Raw genomic sequence first — 19,702 nt, 5'->3', positions numbered from 1 at the left:
ATGCTGTCATCTTGGATTGTATCTACGTCTAACGCTATTTAACTTTTGTATGAGCAACATATTGCTTCTCAGAACAAATCTGCCGTAAGTAGACCAAAAATATTTTTTGATGTCTTCTTTAAGGGCTGAATTGATTTCAGAAAAGTGTTATTCTCATTTTTTTTTACATATTTATGTATTTTATTAAGCGATATGATAGCCTGAGGGCATCACTACTAACTACCTTAACATACACCTGAGACTTACTAGCACGTTATTTTCTTCCATGTATCAGATTCTCACAACATAACTTCTGTTTGCTTCTTCTGTTAATGATTTACAACTTAAAATGAGACAGAACGAGGTGATTCTTCAGTTGTGTGAGAAGAAATTAATCTTCGATGCGAAGACGTAGAGCAGTGAAATGTACCACCAGAAATGATTCCTCCCCATAACAGTTAATAATAGTGTGTCTGGCAAAGGAGGTGTAGAAAAAACAGCTACTAAATTGCAAACATTTCAACAACTTTATTAACTGAAAAAATTATCGTGTACTTACATATATGCACAGGGCAAGCACTTCAAATACTGATACAGTTTTTACTAACTAAAAAGAATGGGATAACTTGAGTGTATCTTACGTTTTAACAATTAATGATATGGTGCCGCGAACAAGTAACAAGTAAAACGTAAGATAACCAAGTTACGTATTCTTCGCAACGGCGCGTCTGCAGGAACCCAAAAAGTGAAAAATTATGTATGTTATTAACAGAATTAGTACATGACATGAACAAATTTCATATACATCTGGAAACTGGATGACCGTTGCGTAATCTTCAAGTGTGCTTCACGGTAACTTTTCATATTTAGGAAGTTGGTGCATCACATTTAGCTATAAAATCAATCATTAACAACAAACAGAAAATAACACGTAGTATTTATGATATGTACAACCGTGAATATTGTCTTATGCACGTACCATTCTAGCTTTGTTTACATTAATGAGAGTTTAATTTCTCTTCCATTACTGGTACTAAATGAACGGTGTTAACATATTTAAATTCACATAAATACTAAAGCTCAATAAATACAGTTAAAAATATGGTACTGGTGTCATAAGTCGCGGATTTTCGCACCAGCCTTTTATGTACAGTGCTCCAGAGTCATTAAAATGGTACAGTAGTAGTGTTTCGAATACGCAGTGTCTTACGCTCTCGACATATGGTCACCGAAAAATAGTCACAAGCTGTTCTGAAAAGCTGGTGCGATGTTATTGTCACGACATGAAACTTTGTTTCGTAGTTGACAATGAAGAACGTGTGCTGTATGCAACGCGGGGGACGTGAGTATCTGGCGCTGACAGTGGGAGGCTCTGGGAGTGGGGGAAACAGAAGCCTGCGCCGTGCCGGCGCCGCTGCTGTCTGCGCCAAATGACACGTCTGGGTCAGACGTCGAGACAGGAAGGAAGGATCGTGTTCTGAAAACGAGAGAGGGTGGTGGGAGCGGTGATGGCAGGTGAATCTTTGGACGTCGGTCACAGCCGGCGGCAAGCGGCGGGCCTAGCGGGAATGTGAGAGGGAGGGAGGGGGGGGGGGGCAGGCGATGCGGGGATGAAGGGTCGGGCGAGGGACGACGACGTTCATGTCGAGAGGGTGAATCGCGGAATATTTTTTCGCTCAGATTCCAGTGACGGGAAACCTCCACAAAGCGGGTGCTTTCTGGTCGCTGGAAAACAGGAACTTGTATGTCGCATCCTCTCAGTGAATGAATGGGGGCGAGGGAACAACTCGTTTTCGGTAAGGTGCCTAAAAAAATTCACATCACCTGGATAGATATCCGAGTATCAGGCAAGAGGAAGGGTTGAAGGCAGTTTCACTATCAAAACATTCATTAGATCCCCACCAGTTCGAAAAAGTGCCTCAATCGGGACGAAGGATGTGTGGTCTGTTGGGTTTCTCTTCAGTTGTGGAACTGATTGTGGACAGACCACCGAATTTCCCTCAAAAAGCACTTTGTAAAGATGTTTCTCTGTGCTGTAATGGTCGGTTGGAACCAAATGGAGACACTTCCAAAGTGGAAAGGCACTACTACGTCAGTAGATGCAGTGATCTATGTTTCGCTGGGCATTTTGATGAATGCTAACCAAGCGGCCACTTCGGTTTACAGCTTTTAGTATAACAAAGTTTGTGCCTCTCAATTACAGTAGTATCATTTTACTTCAGGCTAAAGTGAAGTCTAATGATAAGGTCATTAGCGAAAATGTCCACGTTATTACGGTAGACTACAGTGAGCATCATATGACATGGCGCTATCGTACCTATGTCCGATTCGCTGTATAGCTAGCTGAAAGGACGATGTCTGAGAAGTACAAGCTGGACGTCTCCTTAGGTTCATCTTCCGCTGGATTCTGTCACTGCTAGGTTCACAATGGAAGCACATTTGCTGGTGGGGATTTATTAGGAGCTTTCTGTCAGGCCGTGTTTGATACTCTTTATAACTGTTCTTTTTGCAAGAAATCCAGTGTGGAGGAACTTTTTTGGGCGCCTTACAGCGGTGCGGGATTAGGCAAGGAGCGAGCTCGCTGTGGCGACCGCCTTTGCGCGCTGTCGATGGCCGGAGGCGAGGTGCGGGCTGCTCAGTGCAGCTCGATGGGTGGCAGGAAGTCGCCGCAGCGCGGGAACCCGGCGGGCACCGGCGGCAGGTCGGCGTGCGTGCCCACGTGCACGATCAGGTTCATGCCGATGACGATGTGGAACAGGAAGTGGCAGTGGAACAGCCAGTAGCCTGCAACACACCGAGCGCCGCGCCTCCGTCAGCAACAGTGCACGTTCAGTGAGGTGGGTCACCCCACGGTTTCCTAGCCTTCTCACTCCGCAGAAACAAGATTTCCGGCAAGTATTAGTGCCCCCAGGAACGAGTGCCTTGCTTTACAGTTAGTAATCTAACTACCAGTCAACCGTAGTCGCCAAAACCCAGTAACTCTGCTGTAGCTGCTGCGAGTCATCCGACCCACAATCTATCCACATAATTTAAGTCTATAGGCTTTCGTGGCCGTTGTCGCTGAAGTTAAAATCTTCTGGGTTGTTAGGCCACGTCATATTTCTTCAATGGACACCACAAGATCCTGAAGAAGATCCCAGCAGAGGCGTCGAAACGTCGATCATTTGAAGAAATACGATGCTACCTAACAACACAGAAGATTTTAACTTCACTATCTACACAATCTTTTAACAAAACAGTAACTGTCTTGTGGTGTGCGTACTGTAAGACCTTCGGTGCACACACCGTCAGATTATTTGACTTGTCGCTCTAACGAATTAGGCGAGCGTCAGCAATATGTCTCGTGGTCTTATCGTGGCGTGTTTATCTTCTGCCGTTAGGTCAGACGATAGAAATGCCACTTGCACGCTTAGAGTAGCAGATTGACGGTGACCAACTTTAAACAGAACTTGATTAATTTTCACACACATTTATTAAAATAATAAAAATCATGTATATTACGTAACTTGATTCTGCATGCTGTTTACAAATGACAATCTGAAGTTCATTTGGTCTTGGTACGTTAATCTTATTCTCTCATATCTCTGATAACTTGACAAAGTGTCTATACATTTCTCTTCGTGGCTATGTGCAGGAATATGATAATCTTATTAGGTGCAGACTGAAACTTGACTATAGACTAATGCAGACTGACTAATCGGAGGTCTGTAAACTCATAATAATACCTCGAGCGTTCATGTATCACTGCGCGAGTGTGATCTGCGAGGAGAAAAGGTTCTACGTTAGCAGCAATCTCATTGGCTGCGTTACATATTAATACGCGGATCGCCGGAAGCAGAATTTGGTCCGTCTCTGAGACAGCGCCATCTCGTAATGCGGAGACGGACGAGCGCTGCGCCTGCGCTTTTGTGCTTAGTGGGGCGCTCTCTAGTGGGAAAGTCATGTACGCGCTGATTACGCGGAACTATGTACACAACATGTCGACTTCTAGCTTGACCAGCATGTACACTATGTGATCAAAAGTATCCGCACACCCCTATAAACATACGTTTTTCACATTAGGTGCATTGTGCTGTCACCTACTGCCAGGTACTCCATATCAGCGACCTCAGTAGTCATTAGACATCGTGAGAGGGCAGAATGGGGTGCTCCACGGAACCCACTGACTTCAAAGGTGGTCAGGTGATTGGTTGTCACTTGTGTCATACGTCTGTACGCGAGATTTCCACACTACTAAACATCCCTAGGTCCACTGCTTCCGACGTGATAGTGAAGCGGAAACGTGAAGGGACACGTACAGCACAAAAGGGTACAGGCCGACATCGTCTGTTCACTGACAGATGCTGCGGACAGTTGAAGAGGGTCGTAATGTGTAATACGCAGACATCTATCCAGACCATCGCACAGGTATTCCAAACTGCATCAGGATCCACTGCAAGTACTATGACAGTTAGGCGGGAGGTGAGAAGACTTGGATTTCATGATCGAGTAGCTTCTCATAACCCACACATCACGCCGGTAAATGCCAAACGACGCCTCGCTTGGTGTAAGGAGCGTAAACATCGGACGATTGAACAGTGGAAAAACGTTGTGTGGAGTGACGAATGAAGACACACAATGTGGCGATCTGATGGCTGGGTGTGGATATGGCGAATGCCCAGTGAATCTCATCTGCCAGCGTGTGTACTGCCAACAGTAAAATTCGGAGGCTGTGGTGTTATGGTGTGGTCATGTTTTTCATGGAAGGGTCTTGCACCCCTTGTTGTTTTGCGTGGCACTATCACAGCACAGGCCTACATTGATGTTTTAAGCACCTCCTTGCTTCCCACTGTTGAAGAGCAGTTCAGGGATGGCGATTGCGTCTTTCAACACGACCGAGCACCTGTTCATAATGCACGGCCTGTGGCGGAGTGGTTACACGACAATAACATTACTGTAATGGAGTGGCCTACACAAAATCCTGATCTGAATCCTAAAGAACACTTTTGGGATGTTTTGGAACACCGTCTTTGTGCCAGGCCTCAACGACCGACATCGATACCTTTCCTCAGTGCAGCATTCCATGAAGAAAGGGCTCCCACTCCACAAGTAATCTTGCAGCACCTGACTGAACGTATGCCTGCGAGACTGAGAGCTGTCATCAAGTTTAAGGGTGGGCCAACACCATATTGAATTCCAACATTACCTATGGAGGGCGCCACGAACTTCTGTCATCAAGTTTAAGGGTGGGCCAACACCATATTGAATTCCAACATTACCTATGGAGGGCGCCACGAACTTCTGTCATCAAGTTTAAGGGTGGGCCAACACCATATTGAATTCCAACATTACCTATGGAGGGCGCCACGAACTTGTAAGTCATTTTCAGCCAGGTGTCCGGATGCTTTTGATCACATAATGTATGTTCTGATATCTTTCCATAAAAAAATAAACTATATTACTGCTGGCCTCATTTCTGTATTATGACACTTATTCACTAAAATAGCCAACTATAGTATGGTAAAAGTACCAGAAGTTAATCGGCAAAGGGGCAAGCTGGCCTTAGAACTAGTTCTAGAACAATAAATCAGTTTCAAGTGGTGAATGAAAGTTTAAGACAGAGCAGTGAGTTTGGAATGCTGCCTTCTCTAGGATTATTATATTTTAAGAAAGTTTTTGATTCAGTTTCAACAAATCTGGACAGTAAACCTTGAGAAATAAGGCATTGATTCAACCTATATTATTGTACTGACAGATGTACGTCATTGCGGTAGTGCGAAATTCAGAATTTAAAGAACGATCAGGTGGAGAGGTTTCTTATCAATTTATTCTCAGCAGACTTAGAGGAACCGTTCAGATCGTTCAACTGAAAAAAACGAACGAGCAGTACGTACATGCTACTGGAACCTTCATCACCGATTTCACCAGTGGTGCTTTTTATGTTTCATGTGTTGATACGTGCCATTTGTTTGTAATAGTAAGATTGTTTGTTTGAGGTGCAGCGGAAATCAAGTTACCTTTGAATGGCACTCAACTTTTATGCATTTTAGCACACATAGGCAAAAAGAAGATTTCTTATGCCACTTCGCCATCATGAAGATCCAGAGCGACGTACGTAGCCGACGGCACTGTACTGTGCTGCATTTGGTGCAGATAAACTTCAGCAATGACTGGCAGAACTTAACAAGCTTTAAATTATGCCAGAAACTCAATTACGATAAAACTAAAACAGCGCAAAATCAATACATCGAAAGGAAACTAGTACAAATCAGCGCTAAAACCATAGAAGTAGTGTATAATATAAGACACGGCGGATGGGGAAGAAAATAAATACACAGAGGGTCAGAGCTGACCTGGAATTCTTTGGTATACTAAATAGGCTTTTCAAAACTAAGCTTGTGATGTGCCTGGAAAGCAACGTTAATAGTCAGTGTATATTACTATTTCTGACTTACGGTAGCGACAGTTCAGGACTCTTAACGGGCAAACTATTCGGTAACTGAAGGTTTGTCAGCGAATGATGGAGTGGTACATGCTAAGAATTACTGTTAGTTACGTGGTAGGTGGTGGTAAGTTCCTATGGGACCAAACTGCTAATGTCATCGGTCCCTAGGCTTACACAGTACTTAATCTAACTTAAACTAACTCACGCTAAGGACAACGCACACACCCATGCCCGAGGGAGGACTCGAACCTTCGACGGGGGAGCCGCGCGAACCGTGGCAAAGTGCCTGAGTCCGCACGGCTACCCCGCGCGGCTGAGATGCATGATAGCAAACAAATAAACCAGGGGACAGAGTGAAGCGCAAGAAGGTATTATGACTGTGATAAAAGTGAAATTGAGGTCGGTCGGGATGTAAGGAGGTGTTACTGACAGGCGGACTAGGAAAGTTCTTCGCTGGATTCCAAGTGAGAAGAAAAGAACGAAAACCATGACCTAATGGAAGGTGGGCAGACGACGTTAGAAAACATGGAGAAGCAACTCATATGTGTATAGCCCGCAAATGCTGGGTAAAATCTAGAAGAGGCCTTTATACAGCAACTAACGGTGATCTACACCTTTTTCCAGGTTTAACAAAATCCACCCTTTCCATATCACTTTTCCTTCCTTCCTACTCCCATCCTTCCAACAGCTTGGTGTGAGATCCTATTACCACCCACCCCATCCTGTTACTTTTCCAAACATGCTCTCACATAAAATTCACATGAGCATTCGCCTTCTGGGCGTGTCATACATAATGCACACAGCATCATCAGAATCTACAAAAGTGGCAGTCTTTTTCTATCCTTACTTTTCACACCTACGGTGCAGGTCCTTCTCATAAAAATGATCTAGTGTCGTCACCTACAAAAAAAAAAGGGCAACGTAAATCAACAATTTTTCTTACTTAGACGTCAGCGAAGTCTGCTTTCACTCCAAGAAAGTGTCATATGTGTCTTAATTCTTAAAGCTCTGGTAGTTCATTCAATATTTATTGTTTTTGCATGTTTTAAATCCTTTCAGTAAAGAACAAATTAAATGTTATTACAGAATCGCTGGCGGCATAATCTCTATTGGTGTGGTACTATAAGAATGAAACATAAACAAATAATATGAAGATAAATAATCAAGAATAGCTTCATTTATATTACAGGTACATAATTCATTTACAGGTAGCTCTATAACATGTTTCACCACTTGACTTGCTCCTTATTTCTAAAGCATTTTCAAGAAAGTGTAGTTTTACTCTAGACCGGCTGCGCGTAGTTAGAAATTGTATGCTCCGACACCTACCTGTAGTTAAAATATCGAGGAATATAAGTATTGACATCACTGGGAATCGAACAGACTAACTTCGCATCTATCGCCACTTCGCCACTGCCATTTAGTGACCTCGCCCAGATGCTGTTACCTACCAATCTGTAATCTTCCTGTCAAAGTACACACGAATTTCAGTTTAACATACCTCTCACGTTATTCAGATTTATGCCGGTAAGCCTTAATGAGTACCCTCACAGCTTATCTCGCAACCTGCTGAATACAGAGCGCAGGGAGAGTAAGAAAGTTCTCACGGTCTGCACCGTATGATCCCGTGGGTATCGCCGACACGGAAGTATCGGTAAACCAGTTATCGATCTGATCTGCACCTCAACTGGGCTCTCGTGCCATTTCGTTCACTAAGACACAGTTTTCAGTTATATTGTTCACGAAACTTTGTAGCGATGCTTCACGCCTTCCACATGGTTTGCAATGTTTTGAAATGCAGCTTGCTGACTCCCATTCTAAATACACTCACAAAACTTCCACCACCTCTCGCGTCTCAGTAATCGATCTCTGACATACGCCGTTCCAGAAATATGGTACAAAGTTTGTAGTATATTTGCACCAAACGTGTAAATCGCAGTGGCATCGCTTGAATGTACGATGCACAAGTGAATACTTGGGTGTATTACACGTTTGGATCAGACAGTCCTTGAAAAGTGGATAGGCAGAGGAGGTCGTGCTTCGTAGCCAGCACATTCGCTTGATCTCACTCCAGTTGATTCATTCTGTTGAGACGGAAGAGGATCTCCTGGCAAGAATTCTCTCTTTCTGCGACATTGTTCGGACGTCACTGGGAATGTTAGAATGGGTACAACACAACTTTGTGTGACGATGCCATGCCTGCACTGACGCTGGGAGACGCCATTTTGAACAACTGTGTTGTAAATGTAGCAGCTTGTGAAACTTGTGCACGTAAATGGGATTCATTATTATATTACTGTACCATAGACTTGGGACTTTCTGCTTCTCTGACTTCACATTGCGTGCGCCATCAACGGGTGAAATTGTCTGAGGGTACTGAACAGTATTCAGCAGGAATCCCGTATATAGTGGTCAGGATTCCTATGTTGGGGCCCTTTGTTTGAACGGTGCGCAAGTCTAAGACGGAACTTTCGACTTGGTCGTTTGCGGACTACGATCAGTTACCTCAAATGGCTGAATTTACCCTTCTCCAACATTCCTGAAGGTTTGTACACATCACGGAAATACCACGTAAATCCATAATGCACAACCCACCTTACGCTATGCGCTAAAGAGTAGCCTACTTTTAGGTACACTATCATTACCTATCGAAATTTCAATAGGGTCTGACGAATTTATGCGGCCGCATTCCCGCGAATTATTTGTTGTCGTTACTGTTGTGACCTTCAGACTGAAGACTGATAGAGGCGGCTCTCCACGCTGATCTATGCTGAGCAAATCTTTTGATTTGTGCGTAACCACTACAACCTACATCTATTTGAAACCACTTACTGCAGTCAAACCCTAGTCTTCCTCTACAGTTTCTACCTTCCACACTTCCCTCCATTCCCAAATTTACTATCCCGTGATGCCTCAGGACGGGTCGTATCAACGTATCCCTTAAGTCAAGTTGTGCCATAAATTTCTTTTCTTTTTAATTCTTCAGAATTCTTTGGTAGCACTGTATTTCAAAAGCATCTGTATCCTTCTTATCCGAACTGTTTATCATCCACGTTTCAGTTCTGTACAAAGCTAGACACTGCAGATATACACTTTCAGAAACACTCTTCTTGCTGTAGCTAGTCTACATTTTATATTTTATCTGCTTCAGCAATCGTCAGTTATTTTGCTGCCCAAACAAAAACACTCTTCTACTATTTGTAGTGTAGCATTTCCTAATTTAATTTCCTCAGCGTCGCCTAATTTAATCCGACTTCATGCTATTACCATTTATATGCTCCTGTTGATGTTACTCTTATAAACTCTTGTCCTTACAATTGCTTTCCTGCACGACTCAACACTTGCCGTCTCTGACAAAATTACAATGTCTTCAGCAAACCTCAAAGTTTTAATTTCTTCTCCTTTAACCTCAATTCCCTCTCCAATTATCGCCTTAGTTTCCTTTACTTCTTACTCAGTGTGGAGATTGAATATCGTCTCACTCCCTTCTCAACCATTCGTTCCCTATCGTACATTCGGCATTTACAACTGTAGTTTTGCTGCTGTACACACCGAGAAATAATGCTTGACTGGTTCTTATGTTCTTTGTTTGAGTCATCGGTCTTCTGACCGGTTTCATGTGGTTCGTCACGAATGCCTCTCCTGTGCCAACATTTTCATCTCAGAATAGCACTTCCAACCTATGCCCTCAATTATTTGCTGTATTTATTCCAATCTCTGTTTTCCTCTACACTTTTTACCCTCTACAGATCCCTCTAGTACCAAGGAAGTTATTCCTTGATGCCTTAACTGATGTCCTACCGTCCTGTTCCTCCTTCTTGTCAGTGTTTTCCGTATGTTCGTTTCCTTGCCGATTCAGGGGACATCATCCTTATTCTTTACCATCAGTCCACCTAATTATCAACATTCTTCTGTTCCGATTTTCCCACAGTCCACCTCTCACTATCATACAATGCTGTGCTCCAAACGTATATTCTCAAAAATTTCTTCGTCAAATTACACCTTCGTTTGCTACTAGCAGATTTCTCTTGGTGAGGAATGCCTTTTTCGCCAGCGCTAGTCTGGTTCTTATGTCCTCCTTGCTACGTCCGTCATGAGTTATTTTGCTGGTTACGTTGCAGAGTTCCTTAACGTCATCTACGCTGTGATCACCAATTCTGATATTAAGTTTCTAATTTCTGCAACTTCTTATAACTTTGGTCTTTCTTCGATTTATTCACTAAAGCTTAAGGTTTGTATATCCTTGTATGTTTTGTAAATGCTCCCGGATGAGCAGCGCCAGTGTACTGCTCAAGCCCACGATCCACCTGACTGGCGAAGGAATGACATAACTTTTGGAGCGCGATACATTATACTGATACTCTTCCTCAGTGTACCGTAGAGTATGAAAAAAGTCAATCAAAAGCAGATGAAAGAAAAAACAGAACATAGGCGACAAAGGCAGACTGGCGCACGGCGCACTCACCGGGGTTGTCGGCACGGAACCTGAAGACGACGTATCCGTTGTTGGGCACGGCGATGGTGTCCTTCGCGGGTGGGTGGTTGAACTGACGGTGCAGCAGGCCGCGCCTGTCCAGGTCCAGCGCGTGCTTCAGGTTGATCTTCTTGACGTTGCGGTCCGGCGAACGGCCCATACCGATCACGTTGAAGGCGTACCCGTGCAGATGGAACGGGTGGCTGAGGTTGGGCTGCTGGACTGTAACAGAGGCAGGGAGGCGCCGGCTGTGGCCTTCAGTCTCGCCCAGCACACCTGCACACACACTGTGTCCTCTGCGCCATACACTAGACTGACATTCACATCCTAGCTGACCGATGACCACTTATAAGGGACGGTTACGGATAACTTCTGGACAGTTTATCTCTTGTGTGATGGTTTGAGAATATTGCAATAGCAGTTCTAAGAACATTGCAATACAAGTGAGAAAAACACAAGTGCAGCATTAATTCTGTTACCTTTTTTTTTTTAACTCAGCAGTCTTCCATGTACTCCTAAACTTTATTTTACATTATGGTACTATATGTCTACATAACAAGATTATTCAGCTGCCCCTATCTAGAGGTTTTATGCAACCCGCAATGCCTTCGAAAACCAGGTGCGAGATTTTCATATTCTCTTGCTTACTACACACGAGGTATTTGTCCTGCAGAAAAAATGATCAGGACCTTTCTGTAGCAAATTTAATGTAGTTAAATTTTGTACTGGGATACGGTTTCACTGGAGGCCACGGTTTTCGACTCATTAAAGAAAAACGTGTTTGAGGGTCACTTTTGTACGTTTTTCTAGAGTAATTCGAAAACTATGGCCTCTAGCGAAAATGTATCACAGAACAAAATTTAACGACATTTAACTCCCTACAGAAAGGTCCTGTTCACTTTTTTCTGTAGGACTTTGGCGTATAGCGACTGAGACAATATGAAGATCTTGTCTGTGTTATTTGAAGGTGTTGCAGGTTGCATAAAACCCATAGGAAGGGGTTGCTGAAACACCCTGTATGTAGCATCAAATATCGCCGTTTCAAAAACTTCCCTTGAAATTTCAGGCCATGATGCAGCTCAGAGTAGATATATTTTTTGCTACCCCTTCCTCCCTAATACGCTTTATTCCTTTTATGAACCTGTTCTAGAAATACACAGTTGAATCGCTTGTTTTGTTTTAGTTTTGGCAATATCTTACCGCTATACCAACTTTTTATTCATAATTATTATTGTGATTCAACTCTTTTGTCTTGCTTGCGTATTTTTGAACATCATTCTGTGTTATGCAGGGCGCAGATTAATTTAATAGTTGCGCTGCTGGCTTTCAGCTCTAAGAAAAATGTTGTCAGTAAAATTTACTATTTTCCTTGCGTATGTAATCTTGTGTTGCATATTGATTCTTCTAGATAGATCTTAAACGGAAGGGATGATAAACTATTTGTTGGAGTTTATAGGCGAATTGTTTTCTCGTGGTCCAGCAGGTATCTGCAATTTCGTCTCTGCAGACGGAAGAATCCCAAAGTAATATTATTCATCGTGCTTTTTCATTCGACGTTCAGCGTCGGCGGAAAACGTCTTTTCGTTTCTCTTTCAAACACTCTTTTTATGTACAATTTTTTGTTCGACTTCGTTAGAATGTTGACACATTAGTCCAGTGCGATATGTGTTGACAAGGACAACACAACACGAATAATAAGTAACATTCCATCAGCGACAGGGTTGCGGTAATGCATTGCGGTAACAGACACCGCGACTGGAGAGCATGCTCGTGACGGGGCAAGTCTGTTGTCGATTGACCGACAGTAAGCCACAGCTGTAGTTTAGCCTGTTACAGTTACCGTGCTCAAGATGTTTTCGCAGATCGCCGCGCTGTCTGCTACCACCACACAGCAGTAACACAAGGGCTGCTTGGAAAGTAACAGCCGATCGCTCGCTATATGGAAACCACGACGAATATGAAAAACGTTTAGCTATACCTACCAGCTACTTTTCTGCATAGTCGCCCATTCTACTTAGACATTTGTCGTTAAGTTTTACAAACTTTCCAACACCCCCGTCTTAGAAAGCAGCACCTGTGCTTTCTGTCAGTTCTCTACGCTAGTCTGCTTCTTGTGGTCTCTAGCAAACCGTTGTTTTCACAGGCAGCGATTCACGTGAACAGCTATGAAACTCAGGGGTAGCCAGTTAGGGGCTGTATTGTGGGTGATCAATCACTTCCTACCGAAAACGCTGCAGGAGTATCTTCTTTGTCCCTGGAGAGTGTGGCCGAGAACTGTCACGAAGAAGGAAACGCAGGGCAGTTATGTTATGTGGTCTGCATGACATCAGGCGAAATCTCTCATCAGGCCATCATACGAGGCGCATTCGGAAAGTAACGTCCGATTAGACACGAAATGGGTACCACTGGGAAAATCCGATGGAAATTTGCACAGATGTGTTGGGTAGTGTGTTTAGTGAGCCCGTTGGTCTTTTCAGTTCAGAGTGGAAAGTGATCACGTAGAAATGCCTGAAACAACAGTGTCTCCGCCAAGTATGTCGATCTGGCGAGAGGTTTCACCTGAAGCTATGCAGCCCACATAACATAAATGTTATGCCTTTTCTCTTCAAGACAATTTTCAGCCGCATTCTGCAGGGGCAATGAAGACGCTCCTGCAGCGTTTTCGATGGGAAGTGTTTCATCACCCACAATACAGCTCTTAATTGGCTCCCTCCGTTGTTCATCTCTGCTCACATGGACCGCTGACTACAAAGACAACATTTTGGCACAGACAACGAAAGGCAGGCCAGCGTAGACGTTGGCGGAAAGCACAGGCGGCTGCTTTATGTGACGAGCGTCCTGGAAAGTTTGTACAACGCCACGGCAAATGTCTAAGTCGGAGCGACGACTACTTTGAGATGTAGCTGGAAGGTGTGGCTAACTGTTGCGAATAAAAAAAATTTCATTTTCACTGTGGTTTTCATTTCGCAACCGATCGGCCCTTACTTTCCGAACAGCCTTCGTAACTGACACTCCGTCTTAAGACCACGAGTGGCCTACCGGTACCATCCGACCGCCGTGTCATCCTCAGTGGAGGATGCGGATAGGAGGGGCGTGGGGTCAGCACACCGCTCTCCCGGTCGTTATGATGGTATGCTTGACCGAAGCCGCTGCTATTCGGCCGAGTAGCTCCTCAATTGGCATCCCGAGGCTGAGTGCACCCCAAAAAATGGCGGCCTGGATGGTCACCCATCCAAGTGCCGATCACGCCCGACAGCGCTTAACTTCGGTGATCTCACGGAACCAGTGTAAACACTGCGGCAAGGTTCGTAACTGGCAGGAAACTATATTTTGTAGGCATCTTTACATGCTCGCTGTGCGCTGAGAACGAAAAGAGCGACGTATGCGATCGACAGGCATACTGTAGTCACTGCCCAACACACCTATGGAAATCTTCATCGGGTTTTCACTGTGGTTTCTGTCTCGCGGCCGATCGGAACTTAATTTTCGAACTGTGCGCGTACTAATCGCTGCTAGAATACTGATTATTCTTCGTGTTTTGGTGTCACTGTGTGTACATAAAGCAGCACGCTATACCAATTTGGGACAGGCCTATCGAATAAGAACCCAAAAATTACACCGTTAAAAAAATTGTAATGAGAAACAAATGCATGAAAAGCGCGATGTGCAATAGTAGTTTGCACTGCATCCATCTATACATTGCAAAGACGAAGCAGGAAGTACCTACCAGAATAGCAGACCTGTATGAGGCAAATTTAATGATACAATTCTTTTACAGATACGACAAAACGCGATGAATATGGGGTTTTGTGCTGTTCTTGCCCTATGTGAATAGCGTGCCGCCTGGAAGCTTTACACCACATTCGATGACTTAACAGAAACTAGCGCCATCGAGAGAAGCGGTACGTGAGGTTTGCGTTACTCTCGACGGAAAACGAAGTAAACGTTTGGGCGACGTGTCAGTGAACTGACTGCAGTAACAGCACAAAAAACCTGTATTTATTGTATTGCCAGTCTATAAAAACTGTCAGATGAAGCTGACTTTGAGTCGTTAAGAGTAAGGCCATATTTCTCAATCACTGAACTAATAACGTGTGTATCATGTATTCAGTAAAGGTACTCAAGACTTAACAACAGTGATGGATATGAATTGTGAGGAGTGTCATAGCTTAGGTGATGTCCCCGCTCCCTCTTCTGATCTGTTGACGTGAACCCCGGTGCCTGCTGTTGGGGACGGACACCCCTCGCGGCGCGCCGCCGCTTACCTTCGTCGACGAGCACCACCTCGACGATGGCGTTCAGCGGCACGTCCACCTTGTGCGTGCACATGCAGTTGGCGCCGCAGTCAGCCGGCCTGTTGTCACCGTTGCAGAACTGCTCGGGCGGGATGTCGTCTATCTGCGACAGCGGCGGCGACGGCGGGAACTGGAACGAGATCTCGTCCACCAGGCTGATCACGTGGTCGCCGTTGGGTGCCACTGCGGAAGAAATCGACTGTCAGCCTCTCTCGCGGCTCACTGCAATCTATGGAAAATCCGATGCGGGGCAGTAAAATGAACATCCGTGAATTACAAACTGTACTAGAATGATTGCAGAATGAGTGAGAATATATTGTCTGTGGGTCCCAACTCGTGTAGGATTTGATTACATCGATGAGGTAGACCAACTGGCGAAGGAGGCCAGTGTTCCAATGTAATTAACGTCAGTCTTCCGTTCTCCGATTTAAAGTTACAGATACGGAAATTGGCGGAGGAAGAATGTGCAGTGGTTGGCGCTTTACAGTCGGCTTTAAAGATCAGTACTACGCTGCGATCCAACCAGTAATTTCAAAGCTCTCCCTGATTTCGAAAATTTCACGCGACCGGCAACTTGGTCATCCCACTTATTTCGGCCAACTTTCAAGGATACCCTCTGTGGTACTGTCAGAATAAAGCAGGAGACGTAAACTACTTTCTGTTTCCAGGAGTTTCTTCGAAGCACAGCACGCGTACTGTAAATCCTTGTGGAATTGGGGATGCCTGTTCCAGAAAATGCTTCTCTTTTACTGTGTCACAAAGACACTCAAATATGAAATGATAATTAAATCGACACCCTAGCTGCAAACAGGCGTTGATATACATCATTGGGGACATGTTGAAAATGTGTGCCCCGACCGGGACTCGAACGCGGGATCCCCTGCTGACATGGCAGACGCTGTATCCATCTGAGCCACCGAGGGCACAGAGGATAGTGCGACTGCAGGGACTTATCCCTTGCACGCTCCCCGTGAGACTCACATTCCCAACACGTCCACACCACTACATTCGTACTGTGCCTAATACACGTTTGCCCATCGTACTCTCATTACTCGTGGCAGATTAATCTACCAAGTCCCGTACGAGTTGGGGCATAGCGTGTGCGTTCGCACAAGAAGGTCAATGGCCGGGTAGCCATATTTAAACTATATATGAAGGCAATATCTGTTTCCGAAAGAACAGATACCATTGATGACCGTGCAGCTTCTCTAGAATGAAATGGTAATTAAATCGACACCCTAGCTGCACTCAGATATACTTTTTGTTACTTTTTACGAGCTTTTAACAGATGCTTGTGAAACGTGGTTGCACAAACACACATCTCCAGGTTTACGATACTTGATCTCTGTTGAATTCTTGTTTATGTTCTATTTTGTATATAGTTAGTCAAGATTCTTTAGTTACACGTATTGTTCCCATGTAGATACAGTAAAATAAACGTAAATCACTGTTCAAGCTCTTTATATCGTGATTTCTCTGTATATATGTCTTTATGTTCGTATGAGCATCTTTACACAAGGTAAGTATGGTACATCGTGCGAACAAGTGGCATCGCTGTAATCACAGTAAATACACTCGAAAGCCCGCGGAAAGCAGTACCGAGATCAACCGACAGATCGCTATCGCATACGGGGATGGCTCGGTTCCAGCGCCTGAAACATTCAGTATGAGCTTGGCCGTCTTACAAGATGGTTGTAGAGACGAACAGTTAGCAAACGTCAAGATTACCTTTCTCATTGGCAAGAATTCTATTCAGCGTCATACGGAACTCCGAGCAGCTCTGGGTGACGGCGAAAACGAAGAGCACTGCTGGACAATGCAGTCTGCATGATAACGCTACAGCCCACACAGCAGGCGCCGTCAAGAATTGTGTGCACCATTGGGATGGGAAATCCTCTCTCATCCACTCCACACACCTGACCTCAATCCACACGACTTTGATCTCATTCGCATCTGAAGAAACCATTGTATGAGAGGAGCTCTACAGACATGGCGGATTTCCTTACGGCATTTCGGCGACAGGTGGTACTAATTAACGCCAATGACATTCAACGCCTTTCCCATCGTTGGCAACGTTGTCTGGATCCTCTAGTGGTAATTTTGAAGGACAGTAGTTGATTTTGATTCATTTTTGGTCCATTTGTACTCGTGCGCAATAAATTTTCACGGAATTCCAATGCGTGTGTTTTATTTCACGCTTTGCCGCGACCTCCTTTACTGGAACTAAACTGCACCAGATACACACAGCCTTACCGGTCAAACGCACATCGTGATGTAACACCGAAAATGCATGATGCATGGCACCTGCTAACGATATATAATTTTTTTTTTGAATTGTGTGTAAATATTTGTAATTTAAATGCTTTCTTTTAGTAAGGAAGGACATTGCTTCAGGGTATGTGTACATTTAGGTGAAAGTCTGTTGAAATTTCATTGTATTTATCTATGATTTAGTGTGAAAGTTATAAGCCCTGGGAAAAAGCCAAAGGAATTGTTATTTGCATCGACTAGCAACGATAATAGCGGTGCTTGTGCGTTGTAAAATCTTTGGCGGGGGGGTTGTTGCGCAGAGCGCGTGGAGAGAGCTGGAGACGGGTTGCAGCGCTTGTAGTTAACGGAAGTGTGGTGTTAACGCTCTCGCAGTAGAGAGTACCATTTCGGCGGCATCATGTACGCACGCCGGGCAGATGACTAGTAGCTGGAAGAAGGACAGTGGACGGGCGGAAGAGGCTGTATTAATTACGATTGCTCGTTCCTGTAATTAGCCGTGGCTCCACAAGATGCTACCGTCTTCAACAACAGCAGCAGTTCCAGCAACACAGATTCGTCGTCGGCTCCGAGATTCGTCGCACGCACAGCACTGAAGCAAGACTGTTCTTTGGTAGAAAGTATTATCGGCTAACCCAGCAGCACAGTACTAACATACAGTTTAAGTGAATATTTTCAAATCATTACTCGATTGCCTTTTTCAGAATTTAACGACAAACTTAACGTAAAAGTGACTTCTCAGTTTTCTTTATCATTACATACTCACTTGAAATTAGTGTCAAAAAACGTGACAACCGTCGGTTGCCATGTCAGTGTTTAATAATAGATGTTTTTCTTTCCCATCACCTTGTACAGGATTTTGGATGTAAATCGCCGTAGTGGGCTGGCGATCGAAATTATTTCCTTTTCGTTCATTAGTGTAACTTTGGGATTCATGATCAGTGGTACCCCTTTTCTGTCCAGTGTTGTTCGTGAGTGAGTGTACAAAATAACTTTCATTTTTCCAAATTGTATCCCTGTACGGTTTAATTACTTTTTTATTTTTAGTAGACTTTTCTATCAGAAAGATCGGTTGTACACTATCCCCCAACTTATCGGTATTACTTCTTCGGGAAAGATAGCCTTATCCAATTAGAAAAATTCCATTAGGTATACACTCGATCCACGGTCATATTTTATATCGCAAGCAGGATAGGTCGATTAGTAAGGGGGAGGTTACAGTGGAACACTATGTTGTCGCATTATCGTAAGATATACTATAGTTGCCACGACTTATGGAATGACCCTTGTATTAAACTGTCGGCAAATGGTTCAATAAATTCGAGTTAAGTTAGGAAAGAAAACTTATCACGTTCACAATGCCGTCAAGCTTCAGGATATTCACGCAAGAATTTCGCACTAACTTAAAGTATCACTCGAGCCATCCTCACACGAGACGTGAATCTGTACGTGGATTTGGATGGGAAAGACGGCATCGTGTTTAACGCGTTTGGTGAGGTTCAAACTGTCACAGTTGTGGATTTATAGAAAGCAAGGTGAGAACGTTTTGTGCGACAGATTTTATATGATGGCTACTGAGCGTGTATTAGCGGTTGCTGACAGCTTCGAATATCGAAACGCATTGCGATGCTTTGTGAAGACTTCTGGAAAGTGTATTGAAGGTACTGGTACCGATATTACAGTTGAGAAACGTTACATCTCCTGCTTGAGAGTCGGAGAGCAGAAGTTTGTGGTGGAAAAACTACCTTTCTGTGGTGGTCCTTTCCTATGGTATGGACATGTGCGCTGATATGTACGTGTAAAAATTACAATAAATTACAAACGGTTGAGCTGAGGGAAATGAAAGAAGTACTAGCTTGAGGCTACGTACCGAGGTATCTGTTGTAGACGTGCGGCACGAAGAGCTCCTCGGGCCTGTAGAAGAGGAAGCGGAAGGGCAGGAAGATCTTGACGTCGGGCCGCTCCTGCAGGATGCCGCGGTCCACGTGGCGCGCGTTGCGCAGCTGGTTGATGCACACCGCGTCCTGGCGGTCCGTGTTGCAGATGGCGTCCAGCGGGTTCAGCACCTGCGGCAGCCGTCCGGCGAATGAGCGCACCCGCTCTGCACCTCCCAGGTGGTTCGCCCAAAGACAGGGTGACCATCCAAACAGTTCTCTCACAGACCCAGAGCAGTCGCATTACACGCGCAGAAACTCACCGTTATCCGCTTTGTGGATTGTCCGTGCACAGTTTGGCGATTTAAAAACTTATAAGAAAACTATG

At 44.4% G+C, this 19,702-nt stretch overlaps 1 protein-coding gene across 1 annotated transcript in view; it reads right to left on the bottom strand.

Moving 5' to 3' along the window:
• Positions 1 to 483: 483 nt before the first annotated feature.
• LOC126176778 (uncharacterized) overlaps positions 484 to 19,702 on the bottom strand; it is a 209,537-nt gene continuing 190,318 nt past the window's right edge. Inside the window, exons 8-11 of the mRNA XM_049923946.1 lie at positions 19,311 to 19,506; positions 15,143 to 15,355; positions 10,869 to 11,099; positions 484 to 2,763 (exon numbers count right to left, since the gene is read on the bottom strand). Of these exons, the coding sequence (XP_049779903.1) occupies positions 2,615 to 2,763; positions 10,869 to 11,099; positions 15,143 to 15,355; positions 19,311 to 19,506 (789 nt within the window). The 3' untranslated portion in view covers positions 484 to 2,614. The remainder of the gene's footprint in view (positions 2,764 to 10,868; positions 11,100 to 15,142; positions 15,356 to 19,310; positions 19,507 to 19,702) is intronic.

This window comes from Schistocerca cancellata, chromosome 3 (genome assembly GCF_023864275.1).
Source record: "Schistocerca cancellata isolate TAMUIC-IGC-003103 chromosome 3, iqSchCanc2.1, whole genome shotgun sequence".
Classification (NCBI taxonomy): Eukaryota; Metazoa; Arthropoda; class Insecta; order Orthoptera; family Acrididae; genus Schistocerca; species Schistocerca cancellata.
This window is presented reverse-complemented; position numbering and strand designations above follow the sequence as displayed.